This window comes from Pan paniscus, chromosome 16 (genome assembly GCF_029289425.2).
Source record: "Pan paniscus chromosome 16, NHGRI_mPanPan1-v2.0_pri, whole genome shotgun sequence".
Lineage (NCBI taxonomy): Eukaryota > Metazoa > Chordata > Mammalia > Primates > Hominidae > Pan > Pan paniscus.
Window position 1 is genome coordinate 63,148,803 of NC_073265.2, and position 26,322 is coordinate 63,175,124.

Sequence of the window (26,322 nt, forward strand, 5' to 3'; positions counted from 1 at the left end):
ATGGTGGAAGGAACATACAAAGAGGGTGTGTCTTAATTAGCACTGGCTTTAGGGAACAAGGAAAAGGGAGAACCCGGGAGTACGGGAAGGAGGCTGGGGCAGACAGGAGTCAGAGGCCCATTCCAGCCCAAACGAGCAGCCAGTGAGCAAGGTGGAGACCAGGGATGCTGTGACCAAAGCAGAGAGGAATGGGCGGGGTGGTGCTGACACCCCAGCCCCGTTCTGCCTGCCAGAGCCCCACTTACCAGGCCCGAGTCCCCAGAGGTCCCCTCCTACTCCCTGCTCGATTCCCTTCCTCAGAGGCAGGTCTGTGGCTTGGCTGGGAACTCCAGGGACTGAGGGAGCACTGCAGCTGTGGGACCGGCGCATAGCTAAAAGCCGGCGGGCCATAGGGCCCCGCGGAGGAGGCCCCAGCAGGCGGACCAGGAGGCCGAAGCCTCCCGACGCTCCCAGCCTGTTGCTTATTCATTCAGAGTGGGAAAGCGCCAGCCGAGCGGCCAGCCAGTGCGGGGCTGGCCATGTAAGGCCCACAGGCGGTCCTGCCCGCCCGGTGCCCTGCGGAGAGCCTCGTGCAGCCCTGGGCACCGCCCCTGCCCTGCCCTGACCCCTTGGCCTCGAAATGCTGTCATCGGAGGAGCCGTCCCGCTCGGGACAAGGCCAGCATGGACAAAGCTAGAGCTGGGGCAAGCAAGGAGCCTTCCTGTCCTCGAGGCCGTGGGAAGAGAAGCACGCCCAGGGGGCCACTCCTGAGAGCCTCTCTGTCCATCAGGCCTCTGCAGAGGGGTCACCATGGCTCTGGCCCGAGGCAGCCGGCAGCTGGGGGCCCTGGTGTGGGGCGCCTGCCTGTGCGTGCTGGTGCACGGGCAGCAGGCGCAGCCCGGGCAGGGCTCGGACCCCGCCCGCTGGCGGCAGTTGATCCAGTGGGAGAACAACGGGCAGGTGTACAGCTTGCTCAACTCGGGCTCAGAGTACGTGCCGCCCGGACCTCAGCGCTCCGAGAGTAGCTCCCGGGTGCTGCTGGCCGGCGCGCCCCAGGCCCAGCAGCGGCGCAGCCACGGGAGCCCCCGGCGTCGGCAGGCGCCGTCCCTGCCCCTGCCGGGGCGCGTGGGCTCGGACACCGTGCGCGGCCAGGCGCGGCACCCATTCGGCTTTGGCCAGGTGCCCGACAACTGGCGCGAGGTGGCCGTCGGGGACAGCACGGGCATGGCCCGGGCCCGCACCTCCGTCTCCCAGCAACGGCACGGGGGCTCCGCCTCCTCGGTCTCGGCTTCGGCCTTCGCCAGCACCTACCGCCAGCAGCCCTCCTACCCGCAGCAGTTCCCCTACCCGCAGGCGCCCTTCGTCAGCCAGTACGAGAACTACGACCCCGCGTCGCGGACCTACGACCAGGGTTTCGTGTACTACCGGCCCGCGGGCGGCGGCGTGGGCGCGGGGGCGGCGGCCGTGGCCTCGGCGGGGGTCATCTACCCCTACCAGCCCCGGGCGCGCTACGAGGAGTACGGTGGCGGCGAAGAGCTGCCCGAGTACCCGCCGCAGGGCTTCTACCCGGCCCCCGAGAGGCCCTACGTGCCGCCACCGCCGCCGCCGCCGCCCCCCGACGGCCTGGACCGCCGCTACTCGCACAGCCTGTACAGCGAGGGCACCCCCGGCTTCGAGCAGGCCTACCCTGACCCCGGCCCCGAGGCGGCGCAGGCCTATGGCGGAGACCCACGCCTGGGCTGGTACCCGCCCTACGCCAACCCGCCGCCCGAGGCGTACGGGCCGCCGCGCGCGCTGGAGCCTCCCTACCTGCCGGTGCGCAGCTCCGACACGCCCCCGCCGGGTGGGGAGCGGAACGGCGCGCAGCAGGGCCGCCTCAGCGTGGGCAGCGTGTACCGGCCCAACCAGAACGGCCGCGGTGAGTACGGCCCCGGCGCCCCTCCGGCCGCGCGTACCCCTGGCCACTGGAAACTGCTCCGGGCCCCCCGGGCCCCTCCTTAGAACTTCCTGGAGGCCTCCCCGGCGCTGCTAAGCACGGAGCAGCGCCCCCTCCCGACTTCCCCCGACCCAGCCAACAGCACCCCCCTGGCATCTCACCTCCCAGCTTAACCCGCACCCAGGCATCATCAGTGCCAGGGGTTGGCCAGGCACTTGTGGGCTCTGATCCTGGCTTTGGTGGAGGGACTAGCCGAGCTTTGGGAGGAGGCGCGCCTTCTGCACTTGGCTTGGGTCATCTGAGGACAAAAGGAAGGAGCCCCTCATCCACCTTCTCCCTCATTTCAATGAGGGCATCTCCTTCCCCCCTTAGAGATGTTCTATGCCAGCTCACAGGGTGAGGCAAGGAGCATCAGAAACCTGAGTCTTCAGGGCCAGAAAGGCCTTAAGGGATGCCCCTGGAGGTGTGGCAGGTTGCCCATTACTGGGCATGTGTGAGGTTGGCCTGAGTGCGCAGGAGGTTAGAGGGGAGCGTGTGCTCCAGGCAGGAGTCCGGACTTCCTCGGGGGAGTCTGCAAGGCTGGGGCAAGAGAGACCAGTCAGGCACTGGCCTGGGCGCAGAATTTCAGGGGCTACCAAAAAACACAGTAGTTGAGATGAGTAATATTGAGATGTATTTTTTAAGTCAAAATTAATGCAAAAAAAAAAAACCCTGTGATAAAGGAAATATCCAGATTTTAAATAGAGTCAGTAATAGTGGTATGCCGAGCCATATTGGAGCCTGAGGCTAACTGAAAAATCAGCAACACGGATCCTGTCTTTATTTGATATTTGGATATTTTGTTCATTACAGATAGTTTTGCATTAATTTTTATTTTAAAAACTATTGTGTTAAATATTACTTATCTCCGTTACTGAGTTTTTTTGGCACCCCCTAAAATTTTGCACCCCGAGGGAAAAAAAAAAAACACCTCACTGGCCTCATTCCCCTCACCCTAGTCCTGGCCCTGGCGGAGAGCCCCAGCTGTGGACAGGACTCCCTCTGGCTTTTCAGGGGGTGAACATACGTCCTCCTCTTGGGAAGGCCCAAGCCCTCTGCACATGAGGACACAGTGGAAAGGCAGCTTCCACACATGCTGTTAGCAGACAGGGCTACTGTGACAAGGGCTGACTGGTGGGTCTGGCCAGTGCTGGACGGCCATCAGCCATTCTCTGCTGTCCTAGAATCCCCCTCCCTGCTACCCTCTCCATACCGGCAGCTTTTGGGCCAAGGTTTTCTACTCAGTCCCCAATACTTATGCAGTCCAACTCTGCCTTGCCTCTTTCAAGCTGTCGTCAGTTTCCTCTACCCATAATTCTCTGCTCCCCATTGAGGTTGCTGTGCCTGGCCCACCAAGTAAGGGCTGACTGAGCCCTCCAGTGCCTCAGAGTATAGGTGCTAGTGCCCCAGCCTCCTCCTCAGCCTCTGTCAGCAGAGGGATGATGCTTTGTCTCCAGCCAAGCTGACCTCAGTGAGGGGCTGCTGCTCATGGGGTGCCTGTCTCCCTGGGTACTGCTGGAGGCCAAGACTAGGGGAGAGGAGTGTCTCCACTGGGAACACTCACTCTATCACATCCAAGGTGTCGCTTTTGAGTTGTTTGCTGAATCCCACTTTAAGAACCTGCAGGAGCTCAGGAAAAATCAGATGGCAGGTCCTTCTGTGGTGTGATGAAGGATGCATCCACCTGCTCTGGTCCTTACCAGGTACTTGCAGCATCCCTGCAGAAGGGCGCATTATAGCCATGCATCAGCTGCTCTAGGGCCCCTTGGAGGATAGGATGTTTTACCTAGAGGGTGCTAAACTTTTGCAGTGGCTTTTCTTAGAATGCAAGACCTCAGCATGAGGCTCAGCCTGATGGGCCCCACCTCTGGGCAGAGAAAACTGAGCCCTCAAATGCCACAATACTGGCAGAGGCATGCCTGGGACTTGGCATCTGGGCACCAAGTCAGTGGGTTTTCTAGGGCCTGTCTTTGGGCTGTTAGTTCTTAAGGAAGCCAGTTGATTGAGAGGGGAATGGGACAGGGCAAGGCCATGTCTGAAGTGGGGGTGCTTGGTGCTTAGCAGACCTCTGGCCACTACCCTGAGCCCCACAGTTCATTTTGGGTCAAAAATATTTCTCCCCTGAAGGTAGCATCCTAGGTGCCCAGCTGAGTGTGCTCACATGCATCAAGTCCAGGCCCTTCCCTGGGGCAGTCTACCAGGAGGGGCATCTCAGTGCTGTGATTAGGCAAGCATTGGTGGGGCCAGGGGCTTTGTGAGCCCAGAGGAGGGCCCTCCCTTTCAGGGGCTAGGGCTCAGGGAGACTTCCACAGGAAGCAATGTCTAAGCATTGCTGCAAGGGATGGTCATCAGCACCATCCAGGTGCCCCTTCCCCTAATCATTGAGGGTGTGGGGTGGGAGTGTGTTTTTTGCTGGGGAGGGGATTGCAGGCTAGTTTAGGGCTCACAAAGAGGCCAGAGAGGGAGCAGTAGTCTCTCCCATCATTGGTTCCTCCCTCCCCACCCTGCTAGGCCAGACCATGGAAAATCCCAGCCCAGGGAAGGCCAAGCCTTGTGCTTGAGATCAGACCCCCAGGCCTGGTGTGGGAGCCCAAGGCGGATTCTCCGAGACTGACTTCATTCCTCCTGGCCACATACCCAGGGGTCTGAGGTTGGGCGCTGGCAGCCTGCGTGTGTGTGTGGGCGTGGATGTGTCCTAACAACACCAAGCACATGTGAGCACCACCCACCTCCCTCCATGGGTGGGTGGTTTCCAAGCGCCTGTCCTGAGCCCAGTTTCTTCCTCGGGTACCTGTGCCCTCTTCCTTCCTACCCTGGGCACTGAGACTGCCCAAGGCTTCCTGCAGTACCATTCTCTCCAACTCTGAAACATGAAACTGAAAAGAAACTAGAGGAAACAGAGGCCCGGAGAGGGTCACATACTTTGCCTGGCTCTCATAGCAAATCCTTGAAGAGAGGCCTGGAGGGTGGCCAGCCACTTCCCAGGCCCAGCTGGGTCTCCTGCACTGTGTCAGCTCCCTCGATGTGACCACTCCTGCTATTACCAACCAGGCCCTCCTCTCCTGGGATCCTTGCCTCAGCTCCTGCCTCCCTGGAGTTTCAGCTTGTCTGAACTGGGGGTCTTAGTGCCACGTAAGAAGCCCCACAGCCCCAGAAGACCAAAGCTCCCCTCCCAAGGCCTTACCCTCGCACCCCCCGCCTGACTCACCGGCTCTGGCAATCCTGTGAAAGGAACATGGAACAGGCAGCCCTGGGCATCCTCCCAGGGCATCTCAGATGGCTGTGCTAGCCTTGCCTGGCATGTGTCCTCTGTCCCTGACCTCACATGGCCAATCAGAGGCCAGGAGAGAACCGCAGCTGCCTCCTCCCTGGTCCCTTGCTCCCAGTCTCTCCCTCTTCAGTCTGTCCTGCATGTGGGGCAGATAAACCCCTGCAGTCTGACCAGGTTACTCCTCTGCTCAAGAAGATTCTGTAGCTCCTCAGGGCCTTTAGGACAAAATCTAGTGTCTCAGCCCAGCACTCCAGAGTTAGAGGCACCTCCTTCCTGTCCTTTCTTCCTCCTTTTCTCAAGCCTCCACAGCCCCCATGGGACCATGCTGCTCGTGGGCCTAGATGTTACACCTCCCTAGACACATGCAAGGGTGTTTCTAGGGTACCTCCTCCTCTGTCCAGCCTCCTGCACCCAAGAGGCCAGACCTGTCTGGACCCTCAGTCCCTGAGAGCAGCCCTGGCTGCCTGCTACCACCTCTCCTGCCTGAGCCCCTAGCTCACCTGGGCCTGCTCCACCCCACCTCCACAGGCTGCCTGCCCACCTCTGCCCTCCAGGTCACTCACCTTCCCCTGCAGAGTTTGGAGTAGATGCAGGGAAGGACCAAAGCAGGCTTCACCCAACAAGCTTCCAGAGTTAGAGCCCAGAGGCAGGGATAATAATACCAACTTGGCCATTTGCTGAAGACCACTTCCTGGGCTTAGTGACTTCAATGTGCAGTTTCATTCATCCTCACAACCTCCTAACGAGGTGCAGATTATGGTCCTCCTGGTGTAGATGAGAAAACTGAGGCCTAGGGAGGTGGCACAGAAGGGTACAGCCAAGCTTGAATTCAAACTGAACCTGTGCTCTCTGCATCACAGTGAGATGACCCAGGAGGATATCATGTTCAGCCTGCGGGCGGGGTGGGGCAGGGCGTGAGCATGGACCCCTCTGCCAGCTTTGCCTCTGTGGTCCTCACCTCCCCCATCTGCATCCAGAGGAAGAATTATGCTTGCATTTGCTGAGTGCGTTGTACATCATCTCCTTTAATTCCCAGGTCCTAGCCAGGTACTGTTATTTGTCCCGTGTTACAGATGTGGTGACGAGCTCACTTGCTGACTTTTAGTAGTGGAACCAGGATTTGAGTCTGTGTGACTCTCTATCCTGAGTTCTTAACAACCATGCATTAAAAAAAAAATTTATGTATTATTGCTTATCTCGTACACCTCATTTATTCACTCATTCATTTGGTCATTCATTCATTCAACAGATATTTGAGTGCTAGATTCTGGGCACTGGTTGTGACAGGGTGAGATGGGACAGTGAGTGTGAAAGACTTTGGAAGCAGAGTCTCTCCCCAGTGTGGGGTTAGGGTGTAGCCTGGTCATGGTCATTGCAGATTCCAGAACGTTTGTGTAACAAACACTCATATGGTGCATACTAAGTGCCGGACACTGTTCTTGGAGTTTTGCAGTTAGAATCACTTAATCCCTGTGACAACCCTGGGATTGTTATCCCCATTTTGCAGATGAGGAAACTGAGGCCCTGAGAAGTTAAGTGACTTGCCCTGGAGGCAGAATCACAGATCAGCATCCCTCCTTCCTTCCCCGAAGTTGTCTCAGATTGTTCCTTCAGAAAGAAAAAGAGTCTTCAGGCTTAGAAAGCTGTGTCGGATCAGACAAGCTGTGGAAACGGAGGGTTCTGGGCCCTCCTCCTGCCTCCCTGTTTCTCCTTTGAGAGTCATCAGTGTCTGAACAAACAAGTGGAGTCCTAAGCAGCCTCATTCCAGGCAGACTTCCTGTCTCCTCTCTTATCAGCCACTTGCAAGGCACCTTCTCTCTCCCCTGCTCTCAAACTGGACCATCCCTGCAAGAAGAGACAGCTCCTGTTTTCAATAATAAGAATAAGAATATCTGATATTTATTGAACAGACACTATGCTAAGCATTTTATTTTTCTCATTTAATTCCCACAACAGCCTTGTGAGATAAATAGTATTATCAGCTCTATTTTATAGATGAGGAAACTGAGGCTCGGAGAAATTAACCAACTCACCCAAGGTCTCAGGGTTAATCAGTGGCCAAGCTTAGACCTAGGCTGACTGTCCAATCCAGTAGGCCCCGGCCTCACTCTGTTCCGTCTCTTAGGGACGGATGTTTTATATTCTGTGTCACCTATCTCTGTGTTCACTGTTCCCCTGAGGTGTAAACACCTGAAAAAAACCAAATTTGGGTTTTTGCCTTAAGTTTGCAGGCCCCACAGAGTTGCTGGGGATGGTGGCAGAGCAGGGTTGGGAGCCATTAGTACCTTTATGGGCACCAGGTTACTGCTAGACTTGGCCTGGGAGCTCTGGCTTTTTGTCCTCTCTCCTTCCTCCTAACCTCAGGGGTCCCCACTGCAGCATCCTCTGCTCTCAGAAGGTGTACCCCTCTCCAGTAGCTCCCTAGTAGGTCCTGAGTCCATTCTACCTCCTTTCTAAGCTGGGAACACATGGAAGACTTCCCAGGACAGTGGCTGACATGGGCAGGAGAGGAAAGGGGCAGGGAGGGAGCTGGGGTCCGCCCAGGCGGCCCACACCTCCTTCCAATTGCTGTGCCCAGCATTCCTGCAGAAAAGCAGTCAGGGTTGGGATGCTGGAAAGAGAGGTTTGGACTTGCCCCTCCCCTGGCCCTGACCTAGCCGCCTCATTTCCACAGGCAGCTGGACCAAGGGCCTTCTTTTTGTCGGGACTCTTGATCACAGGGTGAGGGTTGAGTCTGGGTCCCTCTCCCTCTTGCTGATGGGCACCCAGAAACCGGGCATTGCAGTACCACTTGGAAATGGGGAGAGGGGTGTCAGAATGCCAAAGCAGGAAGAGACACAGGATGGGAAAGCGAGGCCCCAGAGGCCTTTGCCATCCAAACCTCAAGAGACAACCCATCCTTCCCCCTGCTTGTGGGCCAGCTGGAACCACAGGTTTTCCAAACCCAACGCAAATCCTTTTGCAAAAGAAAGGACTCTGGGAATCGATTCCAGACCCTGCTTGACAATGAAGTCTGTGCTCACACAGGCAGTGCCACCAGACGTTTTATGGAGTGTGGGCATTGGCTCACGCACTTGCCAAGGACATACAGGTGCTAGGCCCTGAGCTGGGCGTGGAGAATTTCAGGGGCATCCCAGAACCCTCCCTGGCCTCACTGACGTCTCAGCCTGGCAGTGAGAAAACAGACACCTGGGGTGCAGAGTGGCCCAAGTCCACGTCTGTCTTTGCCAGCTCTCAGCACCCACTGTGCACCTGGGAGACATGCACCAGAAGCTGAGTACAGGCAAAAGATAATACCACTCACCCCTGCCCTCATGGGCTCTTGCCTGGCTGCAGAAGGCAGATACCATCTCGCGAGGACATAGGGCAGATATCATCTCATGAGGAAATAGTCATTTAACAAATATTTATTGAGCGACTTACTGTATGCTGGGCACCATTCTAGAGCTGGGTATTCATTCGTGAAAAGAAAGAGACAAAATTCTTGCCCTTGTGGATCTTCTATTTTCATGTATAAACATAATAAATATGTAAAAAAAATAGAAGGTACTAAGTGCTGTGGAAAAATAGAGATAGGTAAGGAAGATCGGGAGTGTAGGAGAGGGACAGTTTGCAAAGGTGGTCAGGCCTCATGAAGGTGACACTTGAGCAAAGACTTGAGGCATATGAGTGAGCCATGCAGCTGTCTGCAGGAAGAGCATTCCAGATAGGAAGACAGCCAGTGCAAGGCCCTGAGGCAGGAGTTCCCTGGGGTTTTCAGGTGTGCTCCAGTGTGGTTAGAACAGAGTAGAGTGGAAATGGAGGTATAACAGGGGACAGGTCAGAGAGGTAATGGGGTCCGGGCCATGGGGAGCTTGTTGGCCATTGTAAGGGGTTTGCCTTTTATTTTCTGTGCATCCCTTTTACTCAGAGTTTGAGCTGAGTAGAAACATGGGTCCCTGACTGCTAAACAGGGCCCCTGACTGCTGTGCCAGGAGTGGACAGTGGAGAGTCAGCCAGGGGAACCGAGAGGAGGCTGTTCCAGAGAGTAGGAAGAGTGGTAACAATGGAGGAAGCCAGCTTTAGGGTATGTTCTTGAGATAGAGCTGAGGGGATTTCCTGCTGGGTTGGATATGGGGTATGAAAGAAAGAGAGGTGTCAGGGATCACACAGTGGTTTATGGCTGGTGTGGCTGGAAGGATGCAATTGCCTTGAGCTGAGATGGGAAGGCTGTGGGCAGCATAAGTTTTGTAAGAAATATGAAAATTTCAGGTCACTGTGCAGGGCCTGAGAGGGCAAGGAGGGAACCCCTGGAGTAAATGAAGCATCAAGGGAAGCTTCTAGAGGTGGGGTAGGGGGCACCAGGCACGGCCTGCAAGGGCGGGGAGGGCTCAGGGGCAGGGGTTGGGTTCACGCTGGGAGGAAATGTGCATTAGGTGTGCAGAGAGGCAGCAGAGGCTTGGCCTCTGAGCAGGCAGCTGACCTCCCCATTGGTTAGCATTGTCTGCCTCCCCCTCAGCCCAGCCTGCCTCCTGGGCAGCTGGTGCAATCAAGCACACACTTACAAATCCCTTCTGTGAGTCAGGCCCTTCTGCTGCTGTCTCTCCCCATTGGTGGGGTGGACAGGTGAGTGCTGTAAAAGGGTGCAGGGTGGTGGTGGAGGGGTGGTCAGGACTGACAGGGTGGGCTTTGGAGCTAAAGACTGTGTGCCTCTGCATAGGTAGAGCTGGTGTGTGTGTGTGTGTGTGTGTGCACACGTGCATGCACATGCATAGCTGGGAATTCCAGGACAAGGGCACCATGGAGTCAGGGGGTAGAAAAGGTTGGGGTATGCTGCCAGAGACCTGCCTACTGATCCTTAGGATTAAGAGTTCTGGAAGGCTAGGTAACATCAAACCACAGACGGCTTTAGCTGCCACTCTGAGACTTCTGGGCTTGATTCTGTGGGCAATAGGGAGCCATTGAAGACCCTGGGCCTGGCTTGATGGCTGTCCTAGCTCTCAGGCTTATGCTGGGTTACACCTTCATTATGGGGCAAAGTGGAATCTGCAGCCACCTTGCCTGCCTGCTCACCAAGCAGGTGTGGCACCGCCAGGCCAGTGCTGACAGTTAATTTCCTGATTATGAGATAATCATTTCCTAGGGAATTGGGCAGCCAGCTCCCACCCTGGAGGCCTCTCTGGCTCATCTTTATTCAAGGCCCTGCTCTGCAGAGCTTTCTGCTTCTCTGCCACCTAGGGGCTCCTCTGGAGTCTGGCTGCGCTAGCCAAAACATCCCGCTCAGCACATATTTCACAAGCAACTGACCAGTTCCTCCTGGACTTTGTTTATCCTCCAGCCCTGGGCTCAAGAGATTAGGGCTCTTTTGCATTCCACTTTCCATCATTTGCCCCTCATGAGGAGGAGGCTTGGAGAGGAAAGATTTCAGAGACAAGGTTTACTGAACCCACAAAAAAGAGGAAGCCAACAGGGAAACAGGTGAGGTGTGGACGAGCAATGGAAAGGCAGCCACAGGGCTCTCAGTGCCAGGCAGCCTCCCTCCAGGAGCCGCTGGGCAGGAGGGAACAGATTTCTAATGAAGCAGGAAGGATTTAGGTCAGAAGGTGGGAGAATTTCCTGACTGCTAAAGTATCGTCTGTAGGGGTTGTGAGAGGGCTCGGGCTTTTGCCCAAGGCTGGGGAATGAACTGAACAGCTCCTAAAAAGTATTTTAATCTCCAAGTGTTTATCGATCTATCCAACCTGTGTTCAGGGGCCAGCTAGTTCAGTCTCCCTCATCATCCAGATGGGGAAAGTGAGCCTCAGAAAGGGGACTGGGGAGACTGGACAAGACAGTGAACTCGCCTCTGGAGCTTCCCCCCTGAGAAGGCCCCAGCTGCATCCCACCAGGGAAGGGGCAGATGGTCTTTGTCCTCCGGTTCCCGAGGGCGGGCACGGGAGCCGTCAGCAGCTCCAGACCCAGCGTTGAGCAGGAGGACAGGGTGGGCTTGTCCTGAGCACATGGGCCCCAAGAGTCAGTGTGACAGGTTCCTCCTACTGTGCCCCTGCACACTCCCACAGAGGAAGCTCCAGGGGCAGAGCCAGGATATAGAACATTGGTTCTGTCTTCTCAGCTCCGTGTCTTCACTGTCCTGGAGGTTTGAAGGGGCTGCTATAGCTAAAAGGCTTACCCCACATCAGTGGCTGGCTGTCTCCCTGTGGAATGAATGGCCCTGGGACCCTATTCCCTCGCACCCAGCTCCCTCCCAGCTGAGCATCCTGGCTTTGGCCATCTCAAGGGTCTTCGCCGCCCCGTGACTCAGCATCCCTGCCATCCTGGCCCAGGCTCTGTGCAGCCTGCATCTGAGGAAGAATGCCCACAGAGGCCGGCACAGGGCCTCAGGCCCCGAGTCAGGTGGAGGACAATTAGAAGTGGAAGAATGGAGGCCATGAAGCCTGAAGTGGGGCTGCGTCAACCCAAGGCCACACAGAAGGCCTATGACACAGTAGGGCAAGACCCCAGGCTCCTGTCTCCCTCCTGGGAGCAAGAAATTGGTGGTGGCCAGGGTTTTCCTGGGTAGTCTGAGCAAGCCCATCCACCCAGTCTTTGGCTGGTGAGACCCACCCCAGCCTACCCCCACCAGTGGTGCTGGGGGCTTGGGAGAAGACTGAGCGGGGCTGTAGGTGACCCAGGGAGCTGGCTGTGTACCTTCATCAGGCCCAGGAGGGGCATGTACGGCCGTTCACTGTAGCGTGTTTGTGGAGCGGGGAGTTAGAGGTGACCTGGAGGTCTAAAACAGGAGGCTGGCCGGGTGCGGTCACTCACACCTGTAATCCCAGCACTTTGGGAGGCCAAGGCGGGTGGAACACTTGAGGTCAGGAGTTCGAGACCAGGCTGGCCAACATGGTGAAACCCCATCTCTACTAAAAATACAAAATTTAGCCAGAGCACACACCTGTAATCCCAGCTGCTCGGGAGGCTGAGGCAGGAGAATTGCTTGAACCCGGGAGGTGGAGGTTGCAGTGAGCTAAGATGGCGCCATTGCAGTCCAGCCTGGGCAACAGAGCTAGACTCCGTATCTATCTGTCTATCTATCTATCTAGGTAGATAGATAGAACAGGAGGCCGGCTAGAAGGGACACAGAGGATGCACTCGTGGAATCCTATGTAGCAGTGACAGGCAGTGAACTAGATAGACCTTAAAAGTTTACATGGACTGGGCGCGGTGGCTCATGCCGTAACCTCAACACTTTGGGAGGCTAAGGTGGGCAGATCACCTGAGGTCAGGAGTTCGAGACCAGCCTGGCCAACATGGTGAAACCCTGTCTCTACTGAAAATACAAAAATTAGCCAGGCATGGTGGCATGCGCCTGTGGTCCTAGCTACTTGGGAAGCTGAGATGGAAGGATCACTTGAACCCGGGAAGCGGATGTTGCAGTGAGCCAAGATCGCACCACTGCCCTCCAGCCTGGGCTGATGGTTTCCCCTGTATTTGGAGTAAGCAAAAAGACCTCATTTGACTGGGTGCGGTGGTTCACGCCTGCAATCCCAGGACTTTGGGAGGCTGAGGCAGGAGGATCACTTGAGCCCAGGAGATCAAGGCTGCAGTTAGCCATGTTCATGCCACTGCATTCCTGCCTGGACAACAGAGCAAGACCCTGTCTCAAAGAAAAAAGAAAAGGTGGAGGTGGCATGGGGAGCTGGATATGTACCTTCACCAGGTCCAGGATCTTCCTTTAAAATGCATACTTTTTGAGGTGAGGGCTGATCATACAGTCTGATAGTAACTGTACTTCACCCAACATTGGCCACTCTGCTTGGAGGGCCTGTTGTACCCTACAAGCCAAAAATTGCAGACCAGCCTCCTTACTCCTACACTGATCGTGTCCACCAGCCCCCAACTCAATCAACCCTTCTTTATCCCCTTCCAACATCACATAATCCCCCAGCCCCAAGCCCTGCAGAGGGGCCAAGAGCCCAAGCCTGCAGGCCTGGCTGCTGATGAAATGTCCCCTGGGAGAGCTGCCCAGAGAAGGAGCCATTGTTCCTTCCTGGAAAAACATACCAGCTACGGGAGGGGGTCTGCTATTCCCTGGGACCTCGGCAAGGATCCTGAGGGTGAGGCGGGGGGGCCTGGCCTGAACTCCTGAGGCTGCTCCTTTCCAGCAGCTTCCCCGAGCTGCTGCCTCTTGTGTCACCCCCACGGCCATGAGGGTGTGACAGAGGTGGAGCTCAGAGAGGGAGTCACAGGAGGCCCTGGTGATTGTTAGGGATGTAGAACAAAGAAACTTACAAAATAATGGTAAGAGTGATTCCATTTAAGTTCTAGAAAAGGCATAACTAATCTACAGTGATTAGAAGCAGAGCAGTGGCTGCCTGGGGTGGCAGAGGCGGGGAGAGGACTTACAGGGAAGGGGCCAGAGGGTGACAGAAACAATCCACAGCTTGATTGTGGTGGAAGCCACACAGCTTTATACATTTGTTAGAACTTATCAAACTGTACACCTAAAATCTGTGCATTTCACTGTGTATAGAGTACAGCTCAAAAAGTTTATTTTTATAAAAAGAGTGACAGGAGGAGTCCTGGGAGGGCAAGGAGACCTAGGATCTCCTCCTGGGGTACCCCAGCTCCCTGTGTGACCCTGTGCAGATTTATGGGCCTGAGCCTCAGTTTCCTCCGGTGCTTCCAAAGACATTATGTGCCTTGGTGTCTTGGGGGCAGGACATGGAAAACACTTTGGGTTGCCTAGAACAGCCATTAAAGAGGCTCTTCTGACAGAGCCTGAGGGGCTTTGGACCAGTCAGTCACCCCCAAAACAAAAGTTGCTCCACTGAGGGTGAGTAGGACTCAGGGCCTGCCCATAGAATGCCATCTGGAGCAGAGGAGACACACACAGGTTAGTATGGTGAAATCTAAGTGTAGATCAATACAGATGGGGTAGTGAGAGAGGAGAATTGTGTGCAGTCTGAGATGTAATTGCAATCAGGGGAGACTGCCCGCAACAAGAGGCCCCTGCCTGAGCCTGAGATTCCTCAACAGTAAGAGGAAGAAGATGATCATCTGTGGCGAGGGTCAAGGCTCAGATTGTGACCAGCAGCCCCAAGCTGTTTGTCCTTAGTCTCTATTCCAATTCTCCACATGCAGTACTCTACAAATGCCCCTCCTCCATAACTCTGGCACTTATAACCCTACTCCACTCAGTTTTAATCAGAAAGACTTGATGATATCACAGCAATTCCTTTTTTTTCTTTTCTTTAGCTGAAGAGCTTTAGTCCATCATCAGGGGACAAACAGAAATGAGACTGAGATTCAGAATTGCTGATAGGCATCAGACCTCGGTCTGTGACCAGGATCAGGGCTCGGTGTGTGACCAGCATCGGGACTCAGACTGTGATCAGGAACAGGGCTTGGTGTGTGATCAGGGTCAAGGCTCAGGGTGTGCCCAGGGCCAGGGTTCAGTATGTGACCAAGGTCAGCGCTTAATGTGACCAGGGTCAGAGGTCAGTCTGTGACCAAGGTCAGGGTGCAGACTGTGATCAGGCACAGGGCTCAGTGTGTGTACATAGTCAGGGCTGGGAGAGGCCAGGAACAGCATTGGCCCTCACTGGCCCCACCTGGCCTCTTCCTCCCCCTCCTCCAACTTCCCTGGGTTGCATAGCCAGCTCATGAAATAGCCTAGATAGGAAGGGTCAGGCCACAAAAGCTTTGCGGAGCCATCTGTGCAGTATTTCTTGAAACTGGGCCTGGGGTGGGGGCAGCAAGCTGTCTGATGTCAAATGCTGGGTCTCCTGAGTCAAGGCCCAGCTACCCCACCCTATATGCAGCTGAGGGAAAGGCACTGGGTGATGGGGAAGGGGCCCATCCCTCTCGTCCTCACCCCTCCCCCAGAGGCTTCCAGGGTCCAGAGAGTGAGAACCAGCTCCCAGCTGGCTTGAGGGCCTATGGGTCCCTTGGGAAATGACTGCAAACATTCCTAGGGGCTCAAGTAACAGGGCCTAGGCTGGCCAAGAAGTCCCCCACCAGCCAGGAGCCACCTCATCCTCACCCACCCTTGTACTCCAAGCTTCCTCATCATTCCAAGTAGGTGAGATCACCCTGGCTGCCTGGACCAGGCTCCCCCATGAGGCCCAGGCCCCAGGGAGAGCAAAGCTAGGGTCTGGGAACTCAGGGTGGTGTGGGGTGGGGGACATGCAGGCAGACACTTCTGCCGATGGCTTAAAAGCCAGCCTTCCCCTCCTTGGCCTCATCTTCCAGACCTAAAAGCTGGTGAGAGGGTCTTGGCAGCAGGAAAGGGGTGGGAAATCCCTCCATGGGACTCAAGTCCTCCCACCTTGCCTGCTCTCACCCTTCCTGAATCCCTCAAGAGCAGAGGACTTCAAAGAAACTAAGAGGAGCTTACAGCCTCATCTTATCACTTACCTGACAGAATCCCTGAGGCCAGAGAGGAGACGGAATTAGAGGCCCCAGGACCACTCCCCTTTAAGTCAGTGGCTGGGCTGGGATAGAGCCCAGAGCCCTGGAGTCCCCCCTACCCACACCCACCGCTGCCCGCACCCACCCCAGCCCACACCCCATCACGAACAGAGGAGATATTCCCTCTTCATTCCAATGCGGAATGGAGTCTGGACACCTAAGTTGGGTTTCTGCTTATTCCTAGTAACTCCTGCTCAGACTCCTGCATGCCCAGGGAGGAAGGTGGAGGGGCAGGAACAGGACGGACAGGCCCCGGGCTCTGGCACATCCTGGGGAACAAGGGACCACAAGCACGGGGGCAGTCTCCAGACTTCCCCTGGGCGCTTGACCCCAGGCCTTGCAGGGGAGGGAGCCAGGGCCTCCCTCAGGTTGGTGGCCGGAGGTTGCAGACAGAGGAGGGTGTAGTCAGGTCTAGGGCGATGATGGCAGGAAGTGATGGCAGGTGATGGGGGGCGGGGGTATGGGGAGGAGTGGCTGTGCCAGGCAGAAAGGAATCCTGAGAAGGTCAGGCTGGGTGCCCAGGCTGAGAATCCTGCCCTGTCAGCAGCCTGCTCTGGGGAAGTGTTTTCCTTCTAGCCCATCCCTTCCTGCCCACCCTGACTCCTGCCAGCCTGCATCCACCTGGCTCTGCCCATGAACCTTCAGGGACACACTCCAGGCCAGAAGCCCAGGGCTCTCTTGGTGGTTTACAAAGAATGCTGACTGCAGGGATGAGAGGAACGGAGGGTGTCTGGGGGCTGCTGTCCAGAGGCCTGGGGAGTAAGGACTCGAGGGAGTGCCTCTGTCAGGAAATTACATGGTTCACTCATTCCTGCCTCCAGGTCTTTGTTCATGCTGTTCTCCCTGCCGTGGACACCCTTTCCCGCTCTCTGGTTCTCGAAATCCTGCCCCATCTCCCACATCTTGTTCATGTCCAAGCTTTTCCAGGAAGTCTTAGCAGCTCCCACACCACAGAGCTCGAGATGTAAGCTCTTGTTGCCTGACTTCCCTGACCCCACACCTGGGCCCAGGACCCAACGCCCAAGGAGAATGGCAAAGGGTTTTGGGGTATGAGAGGATGTTTGGGGTGTGAGGAGGTCTCTGGGCATTAGCAGTGGCCAACCTGACGCTCTCAATGTCATGCTCTTCCTCCCTCGCCCCCTTCTCTCCCACTGCCCACTCCAGGTCTCCCTGACTTGGTCCCAGACCCCAACTATGTGCAAGCATCCACTTATGTGCAGAGAGCCCACCTGTACTCCCTGCGCTGTGCTGCGGAGGAGAAGTGTCTGGCCAGGTAAGGAGCTGAGGCAGAAGTGTAGAGTGTTGGGATAGTCCCCGGGAGTCACCCAGAACCCAGCCTAGCTGTGGGTGCCAGCTAGGCTGTCTGCAAGCTGATGACCCTGGCCAAGTGCCCCAGCCTCCCAGGACCCTGACCGTTTCATCAGTGAGCCTTGCCTGCCCCGAGGGAGTCAGGAGGGGAGGGGAGCAAGCGGGGGCCCAGCATTTCTGTATACTGTACCTCACTATACAAGGAACTCCACCTTTACTGTGGCACTTCATCTTATATGAGCCCTGAAGGCATGGGTTGCCCCCTCAGGAAACTGAGGAGCAATGAAAGGAACTCAAACCTTTTGGATCTGAGCTGTTTAATGAGAAGGTTCCTTTTGGGACCCCAGGCTTCCAGTGGTCATGCAGGGACCCAGGGAAGTCCTAATGGGTGGATGTACCTGCAGGATAGAGCCCAGGAGTATGGAGCCATGTCCACAGAGGACAGCTGTGGCTTTGGCTGGTCCAGGCTGCCTCTGCCTAGTCACAGCAGGGGCAGTGAGCCCGGGGTACAAAGAAGTTTCAGTTATATGTTGCACTGGAAAGAGGGGAAGGAGACCAGTTTCCATGAACCTAGAAGGTGACCACAGCTGGCTCGCCATTATTCATGGGTGATCCTGCCTCTCGCAGTGTGTGCTTCTAATTTATAAGCAGTTCATATTCTTCTGGAACATAGGTGCTTTGCGGATACCTCCCTGGGCTAAAATAATTAGTTAAGATTATGTTATCTGCTTCTTTTGTTAATATCCCTTTATGTTGAAAGCACCTATTTTTCTTAATTACCTGCTTTTTGGACATTTGAACTCTCTGTTTAGTTTGACTTTTTACTATCTAGGAAACTCTTTAGAATCTCAACATTTTCTCATTTCTAGAAATTCTAGTTCACTGCCACTATAAGTAGCTGATCATAAACCCTTATCTGTCTGTAACAAGATAAAGAGCTTGAACTAGAATGTAACTCAACTCACTCCTTCATTGAGAAAGTCTTGCTTTAAAAAAAGAAAAAGTGTCCACTGAACTAAGCAGAGTGATTAGTAATGTTGTCGATGTACCTTCTGGTGCAAGTTCCCGATCCCATCCCAGACTGGCATCAGTGGGGGAACTGCCCCTGGTCCAGGGACCGCAGGCTGAGTACCACTCAGCCAGCCTGTCTGGGCAGTTCTTGTCTTGTTTCAGTTGTCTTGGGGAAGAGAGCATAATGGTCCTGCTGGAATTCCTCCAGCAATGAGGAACTTATAGCCTCCATGACAGCCCTTCCAGTCTTAAGAGAATTAGTCAAAGTCAAACTATTAATATCACTGCCTCTTCATGAAGGATCCTGAGTGCCCGGACCTGCGCTCCCAGCCGGGGAGAGGAGGCAGCCTGTCCTCTGTCCTGGAGGGTCTCCTGGTACAGCTGGAGAGAACAGCCCTCACCTGTACCCCAGTGACAGAACCAAGACACGAGTGGGACAAGAGCCAGAAGGACTGGTTCACAGGCCAGGGCTGCTGGAGGTCAGAGGAGGGAGGGATCAGCAAGGGCTGAGGCCTCAGAGGAGGTGGGCATGGGAGTTCAGACCTGGAGAATCCTGCAAAACTGGAGCCCTGGGGCAGGAGGGCCCTCTGAGATCATTTCAAGTATGGGCCGCGGGCTGGTGCCAGTTCACATGCTGCAGGCAGAACCCAGAGAAGAAAAGGGACCCGTTCCAAGTCTCACCGCCAGTTTGTGGCCAAGCTGGGCCTAGAACCTAGACCCTTATGGTTTCCCACGGTGTGCTGAGCCGAACAGAAGGGCAGGATTTAACTGAACAGAGGGAAGGAGGATGTTTTGTTTCAACCCAGACATAGACAGATTCCAAGCCTCCCCCAGACAAGGCTGAGGGCCTTTCATCCTGGCAGACAGTCTGAGCCGCCTGTTGTCCAGACATTCTCTCAAAGAGAGCGCTAATCCCTACGACTGGCCACCGCTCCCCTCTGGCCTTAGGATCGGACCTTAATGAGTGCCAGGGAAGAGCCCCTGAGGCCAACAGAGTTAGCTGTCAGCCGTCAGCTAAAGAGGGGAGGGGTCTTCAGCCACCCCTTCCTGTTCCTACCACACATGTGTGTGCATGTGTGTGTATGTGTGCATGTGTGTGTGTCTCCCCTCACTGCAGCCCCTCGTTCCTCTTTCCACCCTTTTCCTTTTGTCACAAGGCCTACCTCAGTTGGAAATCTGGAGTCAGCAGGTGAATTGCGAGCAGGCAATTCATACCAGACCCACGTTCCCTGAATGGAAAAGGGCAGGTTGCCAGCCTGAAGCCATGCAGTCAGGGAGAGGTGGTCTGGACCCAGTGCAAGATGTAGGTGGTATCGGGCTGTGCTGCAGTCAGTGCTGTTAGAGCTCACAGGCAATCCGGATCCTCTATGTAGAGCAATCAGGGCAGACTTCCTGGAGGAGGGGACTTTTGAGTTAACCCTAGGATACTGGGTGAGTTTTGGAATTCTGGGTTAAGCAAACAGCATGGGCAAAAGTATGGGTCAGGGAAAAAGTTCAGCCTGTTTGGAAAATAGGCTTTGAAGCAGGAACCCAGGGTGTGTGGGGGAGTGGAAGGGCAGATGGGACTAGAAAAGTGGAGAGGCTTTGACCAGAGGACTTCACGTCTGTTTTTCAGGCCCACACCCAAGACATGGCATACTTTGGTCAACAATTAGGGCTCTGTCTTGTTATCAGAGACTTATCAGAATCTCCTGGATAGGACTTTTTTTTCTTTTTTTTAGAAAGGGGGTCTCACTCTGTTGCCCAGACTGGAGTGCAGCAGCACAATTATAGCTCATTGCAGCCTCAAACTCCTGGGCTCAAGGGATCAGTCTCCAAGTAGCTGGGACTACAGGCATAAGCCACCTTACCTGGCTAATGTTTTAATTTTTTTAAAATTTATTTAATTAAATTAATTTTTTAAATTTTAATTTCTCACTATGTTGCCCAGGCTGGTCTCAAACTATTGGCCTCAAGTGATCCTCCTGCCTCGACCTCCAAAAAGCTCTGTAATTACAGGCATGAGCCAAAGTGCCTGGCCCCCGCAATAGGGCTGTTTTTCAGTGGCCCTTCAGAGATTGCTATGTGCTCCTGCACCTAGGGGCTGACCCCAGGTGAGTCACCTGCAGGTATCAGGGACACTGCCATGCCTGGTACCGCTTTAGAAAGATGCTGTTGGCAGCTGGCAGCCACATGGTGGAGGCCAGAAAGGAGGGGACAGCCAGGATTCCACGGGGTCAGAAGACAGAGGAAGAGGCCTGAGCCTCCGCCACAGTTCGAGGAGACAGAGGAGAAGATCTTCAGGGACAAGGAGTGGGGCTGCAGAACCAGTGGCCCAGGGCTGGGGGTGGGGCTGAGGGGGCCCATGCTGGGTTCTGGTGTCACTGTGCCCCAACCCCCCCTCATCTCCCCCGCCGTCCCTGCAGCACAGCCTATGCCCCTGAGGCCACCGACTACGATGTGCGGGTGCTGCTGCGCTTCCCCCAGCGCGTGAAGAACCAGGGCACAGCAGACTTCCTCCCCAACCGGCCACGGCACACCTGGGAGTGGCACAGCTGCCACCAGTGAGTGGGGAGAGGCTGGGCCCGTCCTCTTCCACTTCTCCTCTGGGCCAGGGACCTTGGTGCCTGAGCTCCCCTCCCACCATGAGCACTCTGGGAGACTCAGATACTGGATTAGAGGGCCCGGGGAGGTGTTACCTGCCAACTCTTTTCACTGGGGCAAGTGTTTCTCAGAGAAGCCTTAGCCAAAGCTAGGCTGGAAGATGGATACAGAAGGATTGGTCTCAATCAGGGATGGAAATGTCTAGAGTACAGGGCATTGCCCAGTGAGGCCATTACAGGTGGGAGCCCAAAAAGGAAGTGAGGGGTGTAGAGCATGTGCTGTCCTGGAGTGACCCAGCTAGGTGGGGAGCACAGAGGGGCCACCCCGCAGTACTCAGGAGACAGGAGAACCTAGACCAGCCAGGAGGCTGCGCCACAGCAGGGTCACCTGAGCCCATCTCAGGATGGGGACAGGATGAGAGGCCCAGGGAAGACTAGGCCCTCTTCTTTCTCCTTCTTTCCTCTGCCCCTAGGCATTACCACAGTATGGACGAGTTCAGCCACTACGACCTACTGGATGCAGTCACAGGCAAGAAGGTGGCCGAGGGCCACAAGGCCAGTTTCTGCCTGGAGGACAGCACCTGTGACTTCGGCAACCTCAAGCGCTATGCATGCACCTCTCATACCCAGGTTGGGCTGGAGAGATGGGGTTTGGGGCATGGGAGGATAAGGAGCTGGGGAGGCAAAGAGCGAGGCCCGCTGAGGCCCGGCTAGTGCCAAGGCTTCTGGCCACTCAGCTCTGCTCACAGTGAAGGTCTTCTCACCAGTCCTCAGGCTGCCACACTGCCCTGCAGGGACTGTTCCCTCCCTGCCCCAGCCCCTTTCCCATGTTATTCCAGGTGATCTGCTCATGGAGAGAAGGAAACATCGCAACAGTCTGGAGAGCAACACGTCCTATTGGCCTGTTCGCCCACCCATATCCCTCTTTCCATCAGCCACCCTAAATATCCACAAACTGTCCATCTGTCCTGTCTCTTTTTATCCATTCTGCCATCCATCTCGTCCCTCCCACCTGGCTATTAGATATCTCTGTCTTTCCTCTGGTCCATCTAGCCAGTGGCTTTAGGAAGGTGTGGACCCACCCTGAGCAGTTGCCCTGGGCCAGGGTCAGGGGAGAAACCCAGGGGAAGGTGGGCCAGAAACTCCTGAAAGTGGGCGTGGGGTGGCTCTGGGAAACAAGCAGCATCACAGCTGCTCCTCTTGTCCCTTTCCCAGGGCCTGAGCCCAGGCTGCTATGACACCTACAATGCGGACATCGACTGCCAGTGGATCGACATAACCGATGTGCAGCCTGGGAACTACATCCTCAAGGTGGGCCTCTGGGTCTGGGGCTTTCCCTCCAACCTGATGTTCATGTCCAGTGTCCCCCCGTTCCTGAAAGAAACTTCAGACTCTGGGCCTGTTCCCTTCTCCTCAGCTGCCGAGCAGAGGCAGCATCTGAGGCATCACTTGAGGTTTAGGCTTCCCAGCCAAAGGTTTAGGTCTCAGGCTGACATAGCCTCTCTTTCCATAAAGAACCCAGGGAACCTTTGCCCCAGCTGTGGTAATGCTAGAGGCAGTGGTGATACTGTCTCCCTAAGTGACAGAGAACCAGGGAGAGCAAGGAAGACTTGGAGGGCCATGTGGTCTATCTTCCTGTCTTCGGACAGGGCAGACTTTGTATCATTTGGGAGACAGATGAGAGGCCCTCAGCTCCTTATAGGGACCCCTGCAAAGCCAAGGGCTCCTATGACTAAGACCCTTTTAGCCTGAACCCCTCCTGCTCTAATGGACACTCACTCCATCACCTCTTCCCTTGGTTGAGGGAAAAGTAGAAAAGCATATTAACAACACACATCCAGACTTGGTACATCCGTGTAGGCCAGGTTGTCATGGGCCCACCTGGGGAAGCCATGTCTCAGCCTCCTCCACACAGGTATAAAATGAGTAGGAATCATTCCACCAGTTCATCTGGACCCACTCAGAAGCAGAAAAGCAGCTCAGTAAAGGCAGAGCAGTGAAGCCAGGTTTGCAGGCGGAGGCCTTCCCTGCAGAAAGTCAGCAGGTGGAGAGATGCATCCAGCAGCGGTTCTCTGTGGTTCCCTCCTGAGTGCTCTTCAGCAGGCTCCAAGCTTGCTCCTCCAGGGCCTGGGGTTGTCCAGTATATTTTTTCTTTTCCTCATTCATCCACTCAATCAACATGTAGGAAGTCCCCTCTGAGTTCTAGGCACTAGACACACAAACCACATAAGCAATGCAGTTCACAGTCCCTGCCCTTTGGGAGTGTACCAGGATTTGAAAGTTGCATCCCTGCATCTGTTCTTAGATGTTCTGCAAATAAAGCTGGCCCTACCCTAGTTAATCCAACATTTAAAAGTGTTGTATCGCAACAGCTCCTTTTCAGACAAAAAGCACAGATCATACTCGGGCCATCATCTCAGTGAATGTTGGGCACGTGGGGCTCCAGAGCAGGGGATCAGACAGGCCCTCAATCAGTCACCTAGACAGGGATGCATAGGGAATGACTTTGAGCCTTGGATTTGGGGAGACCAGGTGTTGAATCCCGGCTCAGCTCCTCATTACTGCATTCCCTCGGGCAGGATCCAACCTCTCTGACCCCAAATGCCCCATGCAGGGCCCACCTGGCATAGGCTCTAGCTCTAGGGAAACATCCAATCTTCTGATAAGGGGGATTAGATGATGTTTTCTTGGATTACCAGCTGCCTCTTCTTTCCCCTCTGTGTCTCTCTAGCAGTGTGTCTCTGTTCTCCCTCTCTCTGTCACCTCTCTGTCTGCCTCTTTACCACCTTCTCTGGTGAGCAGTTGAGGTGCAGCCCCCCTGACTAGACTCCCTTTCTCCCTGTTTCTCTTCTTCCTCAGGTGCACGTGAACCCAAAGTATATTGTTTTGGAGTCTGACTTCACCAACAACGTGGTGAGATGCAACATTCACTACACAGGTCGCTACGTTTCTGCAACAAACTGCAAAATTGTCCAGTAAGAGTTTGCCCACCACCCTTCCTGGCTCCGTCCCTTTCCTGCCTGGGGAGCAGGCAAGGCCACCTAAGATACCTAAGATACCTGCACTTTAGGTCACCTTGATGGCCAAACGCAGCTGCAGCGGGGCCCATCAAAAAGAGTCTTGTCCTTGCCAACCCCAAGCTGAGTGTTTATGGTGGGGCTCAGGCCGTAGGGTGTTGATCTGGGGCTGCATCCTGTGGCTCCCTGAGATGTCCCAAGTGAAAACCAGCAGAAGGCAGAGTCATTTGATGCAAGGCCATGAGCTCTGCAGTCCCAGTTCCACAGCTTCCTTGCTATGTGACATTGGGTCACTTCCCTGAGCTACTTTCCTCAACTATAAAATAGGTATTTCCACATAGGCTGGCGATGAGGATCTACAGGCCTGATGTCTGCATGTTCACAGTGGCACACAGTGAACAGCAGCTGTGATCATTAGTGTCCTTATCAAGTGGACTGGATTAAACAGTCACAGATTAGAAGTGATTCTGGTTCAAAGGAGCCATCTTCAGTCCCTAGGCCCCCATTGTAGGAGAAGTCCCTAAAATCTGGGCTTGGGATTTTGGCACATGCTGCTGGGTAGGGTCCTCAGTCTTTCTCCTGATTCCGCATGTGAAGTACTTTGCAGAGGGACCCCTTGCTTACAAGCTCACAAGGAAACCCCACCACACTCCAGATCAAAGCAACCCTTTTCCATTAAAAAAAAAAAAAAAATTAGTCCTAGAGCTTTCAGCTTTAGTTCATCAACTGGGAGAAAGGTGGTAGAGATCTCAAGGCCCAGAGAGGTATCTTTCCCTAAAAGTGTATACTTATTAATGGATGGCAGGTATGAGAGATTAAGCCTATGACTATGGTCAGGGTGTGGTGTATGACCAGGGTCAGGATTCAGTCTGTGACAAGGGTTAGGGCTCAGTGTGTGACAAGGGTTAGGACTCAATGTGTGACCAGGATCAAGGCTCAGTGTGTGACCAGGATCAGGGTTCAGTGTGTACCTAGGGTCAGGGCCCAGTGTGTGACCAGGGTCAGGGCTCAGTCTGTTACCAGAGTCAGGGCCCAGTGTGTAGCCAGGCTCAGGGCTCAATCTGTGACCAGGGTCAGGGCTCAGTGTGTGACCAGGATCAGGGCTCAGTGTGTGACCAGGATCAGGGCTTAGTGTGTGGCCAGGGTCAGGGCTCAGTCTGTGACCAGAGCCAGGCTCATTTAGAGACAGCCCTCTCACACTTGGTTGCTACCATCAACCTAACTGTTCACAGCATGCTGCCACCACATCATGAATATTAAAAATGGGAACAGCAGCCTCTAGTTCAGTGCAGAGATTAGGTCCTTCATGAGTAGAATGAGATCAGAATTCCCCAGGGCACACAGCATGTTTGAAAGGACGAACTCCTGTCCCATCACTGGCAGTTTGGCTCTTTAGCAGGCCTGGGTTTCCAGCACACTCCTGCTCCTCAGGGCCTGTCTTAGCCATTCAAGACCCAGGGTCACCTAAGTGATAGAAGCCATTCTAGGGAAGGAGGAGGAAGGAAGAATGGGGTATCCAGGAAACAAAGGAGGCTGCTGGGGGCTCGGGGAGGCAGGGAGTCCCGCCTGCTGCTGGGAAAGGGGGATGGGAACAGAAACAGCATCCCACGTGCCAGGCGCCTGGAGCAGCCAGGAGGGCTGTCGGCAGGGCAGATGGAGAAGCAGTCTGCGCGGCCCTCCCAGCTCCCTGGGGGCCTGTGGGCAGCAGGGGGAGCCAAAGCCCTTCCTTCCAAGAGCTCTTTACATAAGTGCTTGGAAAGGCCGGGCCTTATTAGAGTGTCTCAGTCTCTGTGACCCTGACCGCAGGCAGGCAGCTGGGCCAGCGTGCACAGGAAGCTGGACAGAGCGTTCCCAGAAAGGCCACGGGACTGACGCCTGTGGGTTTCCATCGTGTTTCTGGAGGAAAAAGGAGGCTTAAAAAAAAAAGTACTGAGTTAGAAAAAACAAGAAAGTATTTCCAGACAGTAGCAGCTCTGCTAATGGCCTAGAAAACGATCTGGGACTAGGGCATGGGGAGGGGAATGTGCTGAGACTGTGCCCTGGGTGGGTGGGAGTCCATCAAACCCCTCCTTTTGGAGCTGGGCTGAGGGGGTCGGCACTTTCTCTTGAGGGAAATGTAGGCCCATGCCTGCCCTGCCACGAGGGATCTGGGCTGTGGGAGGGAAGCCCTGGCTGAGGAGGCCACGGGGGCCCTACTTTGCAGCCCCTCATTGACCCACTGTCTTTCCTTCCTCAGATCCTGATCTCCGGGAGGGACAGATGGCCAATCTCTCCCCTTCCAAAGCAGGCCCTGCTCCCCGGGCAGCCTCCCGCCGAGGGGCCCAGCCCCCAACCCACAGGCAGGGAGGGGCATCCCTCCCTGCCGGCCTCAGGGAGCGAACGTGGATGAAAACCACAGGGATTCCGGATGCCAGACCCCATTTTATACTTCACTTTTCTCTACAGTGTTGTTTTGTTGTTGTTGGTTTTTATTTTTTATACTTTGGCCATACCACAGAGCTAGATTGCCCAGGTCTGGGCTGAATAAAACAAGGTTTTTCTACTCTGTGGCTCTGCATGCGGCCTGCTGGCTGGCCAGCCACAGCTAGTTTGGGCCTGGGGGATGTCCTTAGGCATCATCCTTCCCCTCGCCAAATGTGGAAAGGGCAGCCACCACCCGGTCAGGACCACAGTGACCATGAGGGCGCTGAGCCCATCGTGGAAGCCTGTGGGGTTGAGCCCTTGGCCAAGCCTGTTGCATGGGAATGG

At 55.2% G+C, this 26,322-nt stretch overlaps 1 protein-coding gene across 1 annotated transcript; it reads left to right on the forward strand.

The window, feature by feature from the left end:
* LOXL1 (lysyl oxidase like 1) lies at positions 1-26,116 on the forward strand. The gene is made up of 7 exons (XM_008971917.4): positions 1-1,897; positions 16,821-16,929; positions 20,381-20,518; positions 21,031-21,187; positions 21,773-21,868; positions 23,417-23,532; positions 25,811-26,116. Exons 1-7 carry the CDS (start codon positions 790-792, stop codon positions 25,815-25,817), a joined length of 1,731 nt encoding a protein of 576 aa, XP_008970165.2. The 5' UTR covers positions 1-789; the 3' UTR covers positions 25,818-26,116.
* The last annotated feature ends 206 nt before the right edge of the window (positions 26,117-26,322 follow it).